Genomic DNA, 14558 nt, shown 5'->3' with positions numbered 1-14558 from the left:
TGAATGAAATTGCACGCTTCTCTAGACCTTTCTATACTAGGCCAGCGAAGGATTCACTACTGTTGTTATTATTTGAGTACTGATACTGTCAATACTACTGCCACTAATGTTATTAATAAGAGAAAATACATCCCCCGTACCAATTGTACCATAGGAGTTTCCCTATTAACCATGTGTTTATCAAGGAATCCTAGACATTTTGCGATGCTAATTGTACTTCACTACAAGAGAAGTCATGAAAACTCAACATTTTTACTTGGATCAACCGAAATATGCCCCAAAACCAATTTCCTGTATTTATTGAACTGGAATGTCCTGTGCTGTCCTTATGTTGTATCCTTGTTTAGGGGAAATGTCAAAGAGAACAACACAAACCTTTTGAACATAAAAGAGATAAACTTGGCTCAGACTTCTGATCCTCCTTCGGTGTCTTGTGCAGTTCAATCCTGAGTGGAGCCTGAGTTCCATTCCTCATCTGCACCATAATCCAATCTTGTCAAATCACTAGGTTTGTATGTAAGAATTTATCATCATGTAAAAAGAGAACGGCAGAAAATTCAAACCCTCGTGTAAGGTATGAAAATTGACCATGAAAATGAAAAACGAGACCCTGTTCAAAAAGACACGGCGGTATAGTCTCCGGGGCCGGGGCTCCTCCTCCTTCACTGTTGGGCTGCAAGAAATTATCCATTGGGATTAGCTCAGGGGCATATTTAGTAAAATCACACAAAATATTCTTCTATATATTGAATAAAACCCTAGGATTTCAGTGGAAGTTTTACTCAAAGAGATTGCGGAGACTACCACAGTGAGGCATAACGAGTTCTGCTTGCCGATTCCAAAATCAGATGGGGGTTTATGATCGGAGTTTTCAATGAAAAGAGAGAAAACACGGATCTTTGAAATTGTTGTCACAATGATTTCTCCTCTCAAGTCTATGTAGTTCCACTTTCCTTTCTTCTGGTAAGATCTGTATAAAGTAATGGTGTTTGATTTCATTCTCTTGCACACAACGCTGACATTCATATTTTGGTCCTTCTATGCAGATACTCCAGCTTCATCTTCAGAAGCAAAGTTACTTGCACTCATCGACAGAACTTTTAAGCCGGAAAAACGGATCAATCTGTTGTATGGTGTATTCATATCTGAACTCCGGAAATTTCGCTGTTTTAGTTGTATGGTGTATTCATATCTGAACTTCCGAAATTTTCAATTGTTAGAGAAAATTTTCTCTGGAGACATTAAGTTTAGATCTATAAATGTTGTAAGTTTGTTTCTTTTGATAATTAGATTGCATACGAATTTTGGTGTTTGATTGAACCTTCGATCAGAATAAATTATAAGATAATGAATTATTTAGTATATGGCTTGCTTTGCGTCCATTCTGAGCTGCATCTTTAGGAGGGATATAGTGTACACTGTTGTGTTGCAGCGCCTTTCCAAGTACACCATGGTTAAGTGAAATGGTGGAGCGCCTCAGTACCTTGTCAATGTCTCGGTGACTATAGATATGTTATAAACTTTTTGCTGTTGCCACTTTTGTTTTCTTCGTTTAATCAGCCTATCCATGCACAAATAGAAGAAACTCTAGTGATAATGCTTGTTAATAGACAATAATATCGTCCAAATAACAATTATGAATATTAATCAAATGTAGCAATATCATTCGCGCTTTTAAGTTTTGGATGTCAACATTTGCGCACCGTACCAATCACTAACTGGTCATTTGGGTAAAACCAAGTCCAATGTGTAGTAACATAGTACCAAATGCACATCGTTGAAATAATGAACAAACCGAATTTTGCTATTGGCGCCTGCCTCTAGTGAATCCAACACTAGCCAAATGTATTCCTTGGGTGCTTCAAGAAATTGGGTTGTTTTTCTCGGTGGAAAAGCTAAACGCGCGAACTAGCGGCACTGTTGGATCCCAACATACAAAATGTCTAGAGATAACACCATAGTATAACACAAAATTGGTTAAAAAGACCAAAATCAACAATTCCTGGATGAAATGGACAGTTAGATTTTGATACTGTTTAAATGGACAAAAATGTAAAAATAGGCAGGATGTAACCAGTTTCATCGTGTCCATTTTCAAATATTTTTTCTTATTTTTAATTTACACAGGATGTATCCAGTTTCATCCTTATTATTTTTTTTTCCGGCCAAACGGACTCAGTTAAGTTCCTTGACTTTAGATAGATGATCTCCATCATCCTTAAGGTATCATCATAAAAAACTTGTCATTAGAACAAATATCTCTTACACCACCATTAACAAGTGAAACAAGGCCACTTACTAAAGTGAGAGAGGTGAGAGAGGGAGCGTGAATCGGGCGATCAACTAGGTGTCGACTCAGATTTTTTTCTGCATCAAAGATGAAGACCAGCTTGATTTCTCGGGAGGACGTTGATGGTTGGAAGACAATTAAGAGCAAGAAGGTTGTACGTTCAGGTAACTCTCGTTCCTTATTGAACAAAAATGGGTTGTGTCGTTGGATTGAAGCCAAGGGGTTTTCGTTTACAAAGGGTTATGGAAGTAAGTCTGGCAAGATTCAAATCATCGAAACTAAGGGAGATAGATTCTCTACTTTATGGATTAATCAGAAGGGTTTATCTTGGTTTCTAAAGGGATTATTATCGGAAATTTCAAAACCATGGTCGAAATCACAAGTTTGGCAGTTCTCAAATCTGGATGAGTGGCTAACTGTTACAAGAGGGAGAAATAACAATGGTGAATATATGAAGTTATGGGGTCCTAATTCATGGGGAAATACTGTGGATATCTATTTTCCAGCAGGAAATCAAGGAGAGGGATGGAAGCAAGTCACTTCCATTATCAATCAACTGTGTCCGATCCAAGGGGTATCTCAGATTAAGTCTCAATCCTCTCCTGCTCCAAACCCCCGATCTGTTTGGTCAAAGTTACCCCAAGAGGAGGCTGGCTCCATTCCTATTGAGAAAGAAAATTGGAATTTGATGGTTGTTTTATCGGCTGATGTTGAATTTGTTCCATGGGAGCTTGTGGGGAAACACCTTGGTATGAGTCTAGAGAAGGATGAGAATGTCTTTCTCCAGCCATTCTCGAATTCAAAAGAAATGTTTAAACTTTTGAAACTATTGGTGCAAAATGTGGGGGTCTTTTGGAGGTATCAGAGGATACTAAAAATGGCTATCTGTTATGAAGCTCAAGGTTCGTGGTCCTGTCGAATCAGTTCCTAAAGTTGTTGAAGTTAATGTTAAATCGCTTCGGTTCAAATCTTTAATCGAGAGAGCAGAGGAGCAATCTTCTCAGATCTGCAATGGTCTTGGTCGGATAAAAGTTTGCAATCTGAATACAATCGGCGGCGACCGTGAAGAAGGGGTATTCCGGGTATTTCAGAATATGTCTGAGAAGTCTGGGCATTCTGCTAACTCACGTGATGATTGAGTCCTTGATAAAGGGAAGTCAAAATTCACATGTGGTTTCTGATAAAGTAAACCTGCAGCCTAAACCAACTCAATCACGGGGGTCATGTGACTCGAGTAGCTCAAATTTTCTCTATCAAAATAAAGCTACAAGAAAATGAAGTCATCGTAATAGAAGGGAAAATAAGAGATGTGAAAACTACAGACAAACCCTTTTTACAGATTCTTCCCACTGTGAAATCCATGCTCAAAAAAACACAGGCGCGCACCCATTTTCTACGACAAAATATCTCCCAAACCCATAATTTCTGAAATTATGTTTCAGTCTTTTTTCTTCTTCTTCTCCGATTCGTATCTTCCTACTGTTTTTGTCTCATTTCTTCATTGGAGCTTCAATTCACGGGTAAATCTCAACGTCTTCGTATTTGGGGGTTGAAAGGGGATCTGAGCATCATTTTGAGCTTCTGCAGTTGAAATGAAATGAAGACATCAAGGATTGATTGAAGCAACGATGACGAGAATGGATCTGTGGTGTTTGGGGGTTGAATTTCAAGCCAATTGCTTCAATTCTCTCAACAACAACGATTGAATTTGGGTGTGATTGCTTGTGGATTGATTGCAGGTGGTATAATTTGGGGTCTGTTGATTGAAGAACTGGTGTTGTTCGATGATTTGACTTAGGGTTTCTTCCATTGATTCATGGCTATATACGAGAAGTTTAAGCAACAGATTTTGGAGATTTTTGAAGTTAACTGAAACGGGTTTTATATGGAGTTGTTGGATAAATGAAATGGATCTGTTGGGGTTCAGTGTGGTGCTCGATTGAGAGAGAAATTATGAAGGTAATGGTGGTGTTTGCAGGTCAAATTGGTGTTGATTTCCGTCGAGTGTTCTCTGGATATAGACAGAGTTTGGTGGAGTTTTGGTTATGCCAGAAAACCAGCTGAAATAGATGCCACTGTTGCTGTCAACTGGGGTTTTGTTATGGCCTGAAATTGGAGGTTTGTATTTGAAAAATCAACAGTACCTGGCAGAAACTAAAATAGGATTCTGGGGAATTCTGGTTTTGAACTGAAATTATGGGTCTTTGGTTAATTGAATCGATTCCGTGGAGATGGGTTCTTACCCATTTTTGTTCTTGATTAAACAATGGTTGTCGACTTGTCGGGCAGAATTGCAGACACAAATGGAGAAGACTCGAGCTTCAAAGCCACTGGTGGTTGTGCTAGACAGATCTTTAGACGTTGTGAACACGGGGAGTTGAAAAAGATGGTGTCTGTCCTTCTCTACTACATTGCTGATGGAGAATGGAGTGAGCAACGAAGAGAGACTTCGGCATTTCTGTGCTTCAGAGACCAAGTCGAAGATGCAATAAAGTTGTAGCGACTCGATGGGTGATTGCAGGAAGCAGTGGTCTACAACAACAACAACAACACAGATTTGCGGAGGATTTTTGGATGTGGATTAAAACTGGGTTCAATTGAGAAGTGGAGGAATGTGATGATATGAGTGCTACAACAAAATGTCTATGTTGTTAGCTATAGATTGCATGGATGAGTTGTGAAGAAGGTTTAATTGCAGATGATGGTGTAAATACATGAAAGAAGATGATGGTGTAAATACATGATTTTGACCAAGAGCCCCCAAATAACTGAAAGATAATGGTTTGCGTGGGAGTTAATGAAACATGAAAGAAGATGATGATGTGGTTATGACTGCATAACATGTCATTCAGTCGAGAAACTGTCTTCATAACATGTTATGCATTTGTGAAAATGGATGCATAACCTGTTATGCATTTACAAAATTTGTTGCATAACTTGTTCTGCAATCCAGAAAGCCTGCATAACCTGTTATGCAGGTTTAATTGCAGATGATGGTGTAAATACATGAAAGAAGATGATGGTGTAAATACATGATTTTGACCAAGAGCCCCCGAATAACTGAAAGATAATGGTTTGCGTGGGAGTTAATGAAACATGAAAGAAGATGATGATGTGGTTATGACTGCATAACATGTCATTCAGTCGAGAAACTGTCTGCATAACATGTTATGCATTCGTGAAAATGGATGCATAATCTGTTATGCATCTACAAAATTTGTTGCATAACTTGTTATGCAGTCCAGAAAACCTGCATAACCTGTTATGCGTCCGAAAATATGGCTACATAATGCATTATGCATCGAGAAAATAGATGCATAACCTGATATGCATCCGTGAATATGGATGCATACTGCATTATGCATCAATTTTTTATATGTACGGCTAAAATCAGCCAAAACAATGGTTACATAACTTGTTATAGATGCATAACTTTGTTATGCAGATACATAACTTGTTATGCAGTCGAAAAAATGGTTGCATAATTCGTTATGCGTCTGCAGAATGTGTTATGCATCGTTTTTGGTGACTGCATAATGGTTAAGTATCAAGTTTTCAAAAAATTTCCCTAAAATGAGGATCACCTCCGATTTTTTCGTTAAAAACAAAAATTTGATATTCTTGTTTGTACTCGTTGCGTAGCTCTTTTAAAAAGATTTCTAACCATGTAAAATTCTAAGGCGCGGATTTTTAGATATGTTATGTCCAAGTTGCGCTGCCAATTATACCCCTGAAAAAGATAATATGCATAACGAGTTATGCCTGAAAAGACAGTATGCATAACCAGTTATGTATTGATTCATATAATAATTTCATATAATTATGGGTGTCACGGTATACAAAATTAATTGTGGGCCTGAGAACGAGAATATTATTTTTTTTTGGGTCTCCCCTTAATTTCCCCAGATATATCAATATGAGCGACTGTGAAATGGGCTCATCCTCAATTCCCTTGGGCCAGAGTGAGTGGGCTAAAGCTAAACGGCATGGCAAATTTCCTCCGGGTTTTTTTAGTGCCTCCATGGCTGTTAAGAATTCAATAGATACTAGTCACTCATCGGATTCTCCCACAAGTTCTGTTAGTTCCGATATTGATTCTTATATATGTGGTGATTCTGGGTGTCTACCGGACGATTTCACATCTGATTCTTCGATTGAAAGGAAAAGACTTTATGACAGATTAAATTTGGAGGCTGCCAGGGACTCAATTGGTGAGTGTATTGGTAATCCCTGCTCGTCTCATTGTTGTGGAGAAATAGCAGATTCATTAACAAATTCAGGATCCGAACCCAAGTTGGTGATATCAATTCCCACTTCTTCTGCTTCCTCCCAATCGAGTGCTGGTAATTCTAAACCTGATCCTCCTTTTTCTCCTACAGGGGAATTTTTTATGCAAGCATTATCTGATCCTGAAAAAGAGGCCATGGTGATTTCTTACCTTGATTCTAAATATCATGTTGCTTTTGAATTCATTAAAAAATTCGGTGTGTCTATGCATTGGGTCTTCCCCAATCGGATTATGAATTTATTAGGGTATTAATGCACGCAGCTGCACAAAATCCTGCTGCCTTCAACTTTGAACGTAGGGAGGTGGAGCCTTTGGCTCTAGAGAATTGATTGTTTATTCTTTTTTGGGGGTTTTCTTTCTTTATCTTGTTAATCATGTTAAACTCTAGAAGAAGAGGGGTGGTGAAAAGATGGATTGCTTTGCACAACCCAGACCTTATTGTGTTTCAGGAGACTCTCCTTGAGTCTTGCTCTGATTCTATAGTTAGTCAAATTTGGGGTGGTAGAGCTCATAATTGGATGGGTCTGGATTCTATTGGGCGTTCTGGTGGTATTCTAGTCATTTGGAATCCTAATAAGCTCTCGATGGAGTCTCATATAACTGGTACTTTTAGTGTTAACATTCAATTCAGAAATCTTATTGATAACTTTGTGTGGTTATTTTCTGGAGTTTATGGTCCTTGTGATGTTCATGAAAGGAAGAGACTTTGGAGGGAGTTGAGTCTCATGAATACTATTTGGAACCTTCCTTGGTGCATAGGGGGGACTTCAATGAAGTGAGGTTGATGGATGAAAGAAAAGGATGTACTCACATTTCTTCAGGTATGAAGGATTTTGGTGACTTCTATGATTCTAACGCCTTAATTGATATTCCAATCCATGTTGCGAAATGTACTTGGATTAAGAAGGGTTCTCTTACCTCTAGGAGTAAAATTGATAGATTTATTGTCACGGCTGAGTGGGATGATCACCTTCCGGGTATTCTTGTTAAAGCTTTAGGTAGGCCGTTCTCTGACCACAAGCCTATTTTTCTGTCTTGTGACTTAGAAGATTGGGGAGCGCCTCCTTGGAGATGTGAGAGTATGTGGTTGTTTGAACCGGGTTTCATTGAGCTCCTAGAACAATGGTGGGCTTTTTTGGCTAATGTTTTTTCAGGTTCTTCGGGGTTTATATTAGCTAAGAAGTTACAAGCTCTGAAGGGTTTGATACGAGATTGGAACAGAAATGTCTTTGGTAAGATAGACCGGAAATGTGATCCAAGGATGTTGCTTCGCTAAAAAGACCTATTCTCGAAGAGGAAGTGTTTTCAGCTCTAAAACTTCTGTTGGGGATATGGATTTCAAGACACTCTCTTCTGAGGATGTTGCTTCGCTAAAAAGACCTATTCTCGAAGAGGAAGTGGTATCAGCTCTAAAACTTCTTGGTCAGAATAGTGCCCCGGGTCCAGATGGTTTTCAGGTTGGTATTATCTTAAAATGTTGAGCTTCATGAAGGATGATATTATGAGAGTAGTGAAAGATTTCGAGAACTCTGGGAAAATTGATTGGCGTTTGAAATCCACCTTCCTTGCATTAATCCCAAAGAAGCAAGTGGTCGAGGAGATTAAAGACCTGAGGCCCATCAGTTTGACTAACACTATTTACAAAGCCATCTCAAAAATTATAGTTGACCGTCTTAAGGTAATGCTTCCTTAACTGATCTCTAATCAACAATTGGCGTTTATTAAAGGTAGACAAATCCTAAATAGTATTCTAGTTGCCAATGAATGTCTCGATTCTAGACTTAAACTCGGTACTCCAGGGGTTGTGTGTAAAATAGATCTTGAAAAGGCTTTCGATAACGTTAAATGGTCTTTCCTTATGGAGGTTCTTCAAAAAATGGGTTTTGGTCGTATATGGCAAAAATGGATTTACGGTTGCATTGCTAAGGTTCCCTTTTCTGTCCTTATTAATGGCTCTACGTTTGGTAAGTTTACTTCGGAGAAAGGTTGCACCAAGGTGACCCATTATCTCCATTATTATGTCTCCGTGTTTCTGAAGTGTTGACTATGATGTTTCGCAAAGACGAATTGGATGGTTTGCTGGGTGGTTTTATGTCTTCCTCTTCTAATATTGCTATTAAAGTCAGTCATCTTCAATTTGCTGACGACACGCTAGTTTTTCTAGATGACAATGTTGAACAAGTTAGGAATTTGAAGTATATCCTTCTTTGGTTCCAATGCATCTCTGGTCTCAAGACTAATTTTACTAAGTGTAACCTGTTTGGTGTTGGAAATGTTCATGATCTTGAGGGTCTGGCGGATATATTGGGTTGCTCCTCTTTGTAAGGAAAGATTAGCCTCTTGGAAGCGAAGAATTCTCACTAGGGCTGGTAAGCTCACTCTTATAAAAAGCGTTCTTCAAAGTATTCCAATCTATTATTTCTCTTTGTTCATGGATCCTTCTAAAGTCATAAATTCCATTGAGAAAGTTATTAGAAATTTTTTATGGGATGAGTCGGTTGAAGCTAAGAAACATCATTGGGTAGGTTGGAGGAATGTTTGTAAACCGATAAAGATTGGTGGCTTGGGTATTAGAAGTTTAAAGCATCTAAACTGCTCTCTTCTCCAAAAATGGTGGTGGAGACTTGGTAATGAACCTAAGGCTCTATGGTCTAGAGTTGTTAAAGACAAGCATGGTCTGGTAGACTTGGGATGGAGAACTCACAAGCCTAAGGGGAAGCATGACATCAGTTTGTGGAGGAATATCTACTCAACTGCCGAAGATTTCTTCAAGCTCAGTCAATTTAAAATTGGTAAGGGCGATATAGTAGTTTATGGAAAGATAAATGGTGCACTCAAGGTCCACTTTCTGCCCTTTTCCATAGTCTTTACAACATTTCTAGCACCAAAAATACTTGTATCCTCGCAGCTTATCATGATAGTGCAAATGGCTTTTATTGGGACTTGGGGCTTAGTCATAGAAGACGTCTGTATGATAATGAGATTTCTGAACTTTCAATTATGTTGCCTTTGCTGGAGTCGATTGTCTTCCTACCTAATCAAGAGGATCAGTTGGTTTGGTTGGGTGACAAGAAAGGAATGTTTACTTTCAAGGCGGACGCACATCTTTCTCAAGGTACAAACCCTCTGTAGTTGCATATTTTCTGACTACTACACCCAAGTAAAATTAAAGACTAAAAACTACTTAAACATACAAGATTAAAGATGAACAAAATGTAAATAACATGAAAAGTAAAGATGAACACAAGCATATAACGTGGTTCGGCCATGAAGACCTACGTCCACGGAGAAGAAGATGTTTTCTTATTGATTATAAGGTCTTACCCTTGAAAGTGTTACATATCTCTTCTAAATTTCTCACTTTCTCTCTATATAGATCTCTCTCAGGAATTCTCTGTAAAACGACCATCTAAAATGTTACATAACTTGTCCATCTCCTGGTACATGGACTGGTATTTATAGGCTAACTAAACTCATGGTGGTGTGGTCGTCCGAACTCGGTGGGCTGTCTTCCCTCTCTCTGGTTTCCTCGGGCTGACATCCATACTACTTCTCACGATGACTCGCTGGGTTCTCCCTGCGAGTTGTCTCGCCTTCTCCTGGATCGTGTTGTCCTTCTATGGAGAACTTGGTGCTCTGGGTCGTAGTATGGATCGCTAAGTCTCTCTTGACGATGCGGAACTACCCACGTCTTGTTCTTGTCCTTCATTAAATGCGGTCTTGCTTTTTAGACTTGACCGTCTGAACAGATTAGATCTTTATTTACATGCGTCATTCATGTGGCGCTGGTGCAGTTGCCTCGACTGAGACAAAACTACTTTTTGGAGGATGATTCGGTGCTCCTACCTTATCACCTCATCAGATGTTCATCCTTTAAGATGCTGACACGTGGACATCGGGTATTTTACCCACATATTTTGCTCCTTTTCTTTGCAACTTGCCAAGGGCATGATGGGTAGAAAACTTGGTAACCGTCGCACCTTTTCCGCCACGTTCCTGGCTTACGCCACGTCTTCATTTTTAATGCGCTTTTAGCCATTGGACTTGAGGCGCCGGTTGGTGGTCCTTTGGTTTCTTATAAAATCTATTGGGAGGAGAGAATGTCGCCTTTAATACCTCTTTTCATAGTTCAGAATTTTTTCATTCTTTCTCTCTTTTGTCTGTTGCTGTTTCTCCTTAACTACTTGTCTCCCATAAAGAGATTCACGATGTCTGGAAGGAACTCTCCATCTCGAACTTCAAGACGGTATGGTCCCTCTGATTTTATTTCTCTTTTTGCTTTCTCTGATGATTGCCATCGATTCTTCTGTAATCGTGCGATTTTGTTGGTATCAATTATTCTTATCATTGATTCCTTTCCCCTTTTGGGATTTAAAGTCATCTTTGTTATTTTTGACTGATAACTCCTGCTTTTACTCCGGCTGTGAGGCTTTTCTGCCATTTTTCGGTATACGTCTGTTAGCTTCGATTTTTCTTTGCTTTGTTAGCCGTTTGAACTTATTTCCTTCTGGTTTTGTTTGTTTTCATCAGTCCCGGAAAAGCTCCGATGATAACTCCTAGTTCTGAGCGTTTCGGCGGCCCTTATGACGATGAGTTTCTTGAATCGGCGAGGGTTAGAAACCATCTCCAACGATTCAAGATTTCTTACGCCACTAACGAGAAGCAACATGGCGTTCTTTCAAGGGATCTTCTGGCAGCGAACCCCTGTGGGCTCGATGAGATCATTGTCTCGGTGGGCCAACTCGACGCCGGCCTTCGTCTTCCCCTATACTGTCCGTTGAATACTTTCCAGTACGAAGCATTGTGCCTGCTTGATTCTCAGCGAGCCATAAATCAGCCCGATGGTAACTTCTATAGGATCGCCCGAGAGTGTAATCGCCGAAGCCAAGGCAAAGTTACTCGGCACGAGTTGAACAGGTTCGATCCTAGCCAAAAGGGTTTATACACTCCTGAAACCTTTGTGGAGAACTATTGGTGCCATCAGTCCGACACCTATGATGGTTTTGGGGTTGGGATCTCTAGATCTCGAAAGAGCGCTCGAGATCTTACGTACTTGTCCGATTTGGATCCAAAGCTTGCTACTAACCGTACGCCTCGTAAGACCCACGACCATAAATGGCCTCTTGCTCCTATCCGAGTTAAGGGTCCTTATATTTATGGTTGGGACGAGCTTGGTAACGTTCTTCCTTGCAATCTTGAGATGCATGCTCATCTGCCTGCTTATAGGCCCTGGGAGATCAAATGGAACTTCCCTCGTTGTGGGCTGTCTCAGTCGTCTCGGGATGGCGAGGATGCTAAGGTAAAAAAATACTTGTCTTGTATTTTGACGTATATATATATATATATATATATATATATATATATATATATACCTTGCCCCTGTTTTTTTCCTTAGCGGCCGAGGTTTGTTGTGTCTTTGGCAGAGGAGGAGGTTGAATGATGGTGTCGGGACATGAAATGCTAGTGCACCTGAGAATGCAATGGAAGTGGATATTTATGCCCTGTTTGGTGAGAACGAAGTGTTAGATGTTACTGATTCGTTCTTGGATGATCTCGACCAAGCTCTATTGGCTGATCCGATCGATCCTGACGCTTCTTTTGGGTCGGAGATGAGTCTGCCCCAGGTGAGTGCTGCCGTTGGCGGCGAGGGAGCAGGGGGTGGACAAGGTTTGGTTCCGATCAACTTTGGTGCTCCGAGCGTACCAAGTAACTTTTCTAGTGGGTTTCCTTCTTCTTCTGCGGGTCCGTCCGACACTCCTTCTGTGCGTCTGTTTAGTGGCGGCTCCGAGTCCATGGCTATGATGTGCTCGGAAAAGTATGCTCTACTGAGCGAAGACGAGCATGATCGCGTCTTGGATTCCTTGGATAGGGATGCACATCAGCGGCTTGTATTATCGGTATGTTATTAAAAGCTTTTGCTCCTTGGCGTACTTATATTATTATTTTTATTTTTATTTTTTATTTTTTTTGCCCCAGTCTTGACTGGTAGTGTTGGATGTTCTGTTTAGAGCAACAATCTTAGGATTGGCTTGCTCGCCAAAGCTCGTGCTGCTGGAAGGAGAGCTAAAGCTGCTGAACATGAGGCTCAATTGCTTCGTACTGGACTGCAACTGGCTAGGGATGAAGCATTGGCGTTTCACCAAAATAAGAAGGATTTGGAAGGTATTTATCTACCTCTTTTATGCTTAGTATTGCATCTCCATGGTAGGGTTTAGACTTCTGAATGACTCCCTGTATTGGTAGTGACGGTCAAGAAATTGGAGGAGCAGTTAGAAGATACTCTCTGTAGGCATGGTAGAGAGCGTAGTGAGCTCAGACTTGATGTGAGTTCACATCAGTGTAAGATTGACTCCTTAGAGCAAGAGAAGGTGTTGTTGCAAAAAGATGTTGATGTTCATCGGAATCGTATTGTAGAGCTACGCCATTTGCTGGATAAGGCCAACAAGATAGCCGTGAAGCGTTCAGATGATATCAAGATGCTTCAAGATCAGAAGGATGAGCTTATTAACTGGCAGTGCGATCATAGGCCTATCGTATTACAGGCGGAGGAAGACAAGGAGACATTGAAACGTCTCAAGCGAGATTATATCGCTTTGGAGAAGGAGCGCGATAGGCATATGTTATCTTGTCCTCAAAGCGAGGCGGCTGTGACTCCTTCAGAAGCAAGGCTTATTTCTCTAGATACCGAGACGTCCCGTTTAGAGCAGAACTTAGCCACCGTTTTGCATGAAAACGAAGGTTATTTGCATGTTAAGTTGTGCATTGTATTATGCTAAATATGATTTACGGGCTAATCGTCTTTGCTTTTGTGTTGCAGAGATTTGCAAACAAAAGGCTGAGTTGGAGAAGCAATTGGAGAAGGAAAGATCAGCTAGGCGTGGCCTTGATCGGTATCTTGATGAATTGGTGAGTATCCATGAAGAAGAATCGGCTGCCGCTCGTGCCGAGAAAGCTGAGAGCCTGGCCAATCTTCATGCGCAGTACAAGGTTACGATAACAAAGGCATGCAAGGCTGTTGTCCTCCGAGAACGCCAACGAGTTGCTGCTGCGAACATCGTTGTCCCTCCGCCAGTTGTCGACCCCGTGCCTGAGACCGTACAGGATGCTGGTATCGCCGAGGGAGAGGCAGAGGTTGAGCAAGAGGCTCCAGGCGATGGACAAGCCTGAATTTGCTCCTTTCTTGCTTTTGGTTTCTTTCTTTTAGCTTCTTATATTTGGACATGAATTGGTTGATTTACTTGCTTCTTTTTGGAAACAGTTTCGTCTTTTGTTGGAAAGTCCTCAGTTGTGGGAGGCATAACATTGTTATTTTTGTGGTAGGTCCTCGTATGTGGGAGGCACTTTAACTTTGTTGCTAACTGATTTTTAACACTGCTGTCTGGCGACCGCCATGTTTTTTTTTGTATGATGTTTTATCATGCTTTGGCTTATGAAAGAGTTTTGATTGCACTCTGCTGGTCCAACTTTGGGTAAGATATCCGAGGAGTGATCAATTCCTCAATTGGTTATGCCATCTCTTACGTTGTTTGGACTGAGGTTATAGCGACTTTCATTTAGCCTTCGTTTGTTTTTGCTTAGAGCTCGTTGTTGAGCTTTAGCTCTTTTGAGTTAGCTGTTGGAGTGTGTTCTCAAGAATGGGTATCTCCTGTTGGAACAGGGTATCTTCCGATATCATGATCGTGACGATGTTACCTTGGGTCTAGTTCATAGAAGGTAACTGAGGATTGTTTCCCCATATTGTTTTTTAGAATGGGGTGTGGCCAGCACCATGTCATAATGATTTCATCTATTTGATGTGCATGTTAGAAATGCAAATATGATGTGACTATTCCTAAGTGTATGTAAAATAAATAGGAAAAAAATAAGAAAATAAGTATTATGACTTAGAATATAAATTTGAATTTAAAATGTAGACAAGTAATAGTCAAAAAGAGTAGTTTTATTAATTTCAAAAGAGGGTGTAAACCCTTAGTACATTTC

The 14558-nt window shown here is 40.3% G+C and overlaps 2 protein-coding genes across 2 annotated transcripts; one reads left to right on the top strand and one right to left on the bottom strand.

Moving 5' to 3' along the window:
• Positions 1-405: 405 nt before the first annotated feature.
• Positions 406-1026, bottom strand: LOC113296905. Its single transcript, XM_026545264.1, has 3 exons — positions 805-1026; positions 610-673; positions 406-475 (listed from the first exon to the last, which is right to left on the bottom strand). The coding sequence occupies exons 1-3, from the start codon at positions 1024-1026 to the stop codon at positions 441-443; spliced, it is 321 nt and encodes a 106-aa protein (XP_026401049.1). The 3' UTR covers positions 406-440.
• An 8554-nt stretch (positions 1027-9580) lies between these two features.
• Positions 9581-13983, top strand: LOC113300337 (nuclear mitotic apparatus protein 1-like). Its single transcript, XM_026549564.1, has 7 exons — positions 9581-9693; positions 9955-10824; positions 11109-11877; positions 12002-12475; positions 12587-12740; positions 12822-13316; positions 13396-13983. The coding sequence occupies exons 4-7, from the start codon at positions 12059-12061 to the stop codon at positions 13743-13745; spliced, it is 1416 nt and encodes a 471-aa protein (XP_026405349.1). The 5' UTR covers positions 9581-9693; positions 9955-10824; positions 11109-11877; positions 12002-12058; the 3' UTR covers positions 13746-13983.
• The last annotated feature ends 575 nt before the right edge of the window (positions 13984-14558 follow it).

Source organism: Papaver somniferum, chromosome 7 (assembly GCF_003573695.1).
Source record: "Papaver somniferum cultivar HN1 chromosome 7, ASM357369v1, whole genome shotgun sequence".
Classification (NCBI taxonomy): domain Eukaryota; kingdom Viridiplantae; phylum Streptophyta; class Magnoliopsida; order Ranunculales; family Papaveraceae; genus Papaver; species Papaver somniferum.
This window is presented reverse-complemented; position numbering and strand designations above follow the sequence as displayed.

Coding starts and splice junctions, on each gene's coding strand:
- LOC113296905 (XM_026545264.1), bottom strand. CDS start 1,026: ATGAATGTCAGCGTTGTGTGCAAGAGAATGAAATCAAACACCATTACT. Junction 674..804: donor ACTCGTTATGCCTCACTGTG/GTAGTCTCCGCA, acceptor AATTTCTTGCAG/CCCAACAGTGAAGGAGGAGG. Junction 476..609: donor GCCGTGTCTTTTTGAACAGG/GTCTCGTTTTTC, acceptor ATTATGGTGCAG/ATGAGGAATGGAACTCAGGC.
- LOC113300337 (XM_026549564.1), top strand. CDS start 12,059: ATGGAAGTGGATATTTATGCCCTGTTTGGTGAGAACGAAGTGTTAGAT. Junction 12,476..12,586: donor ATCAGCGGCTTGTATTATCG/GTATGTTATTAA, acceptor TGTTCTGTTTAG/AGCAACAATCTTAGGATTGG. Junction 13,317..13,395: donor CGTTTTGCATGAAAACGAAG/GTTATTTGCATG, acceptor TTTGTGTTGCAG/AGATTTGCAAACAAAAGGCT.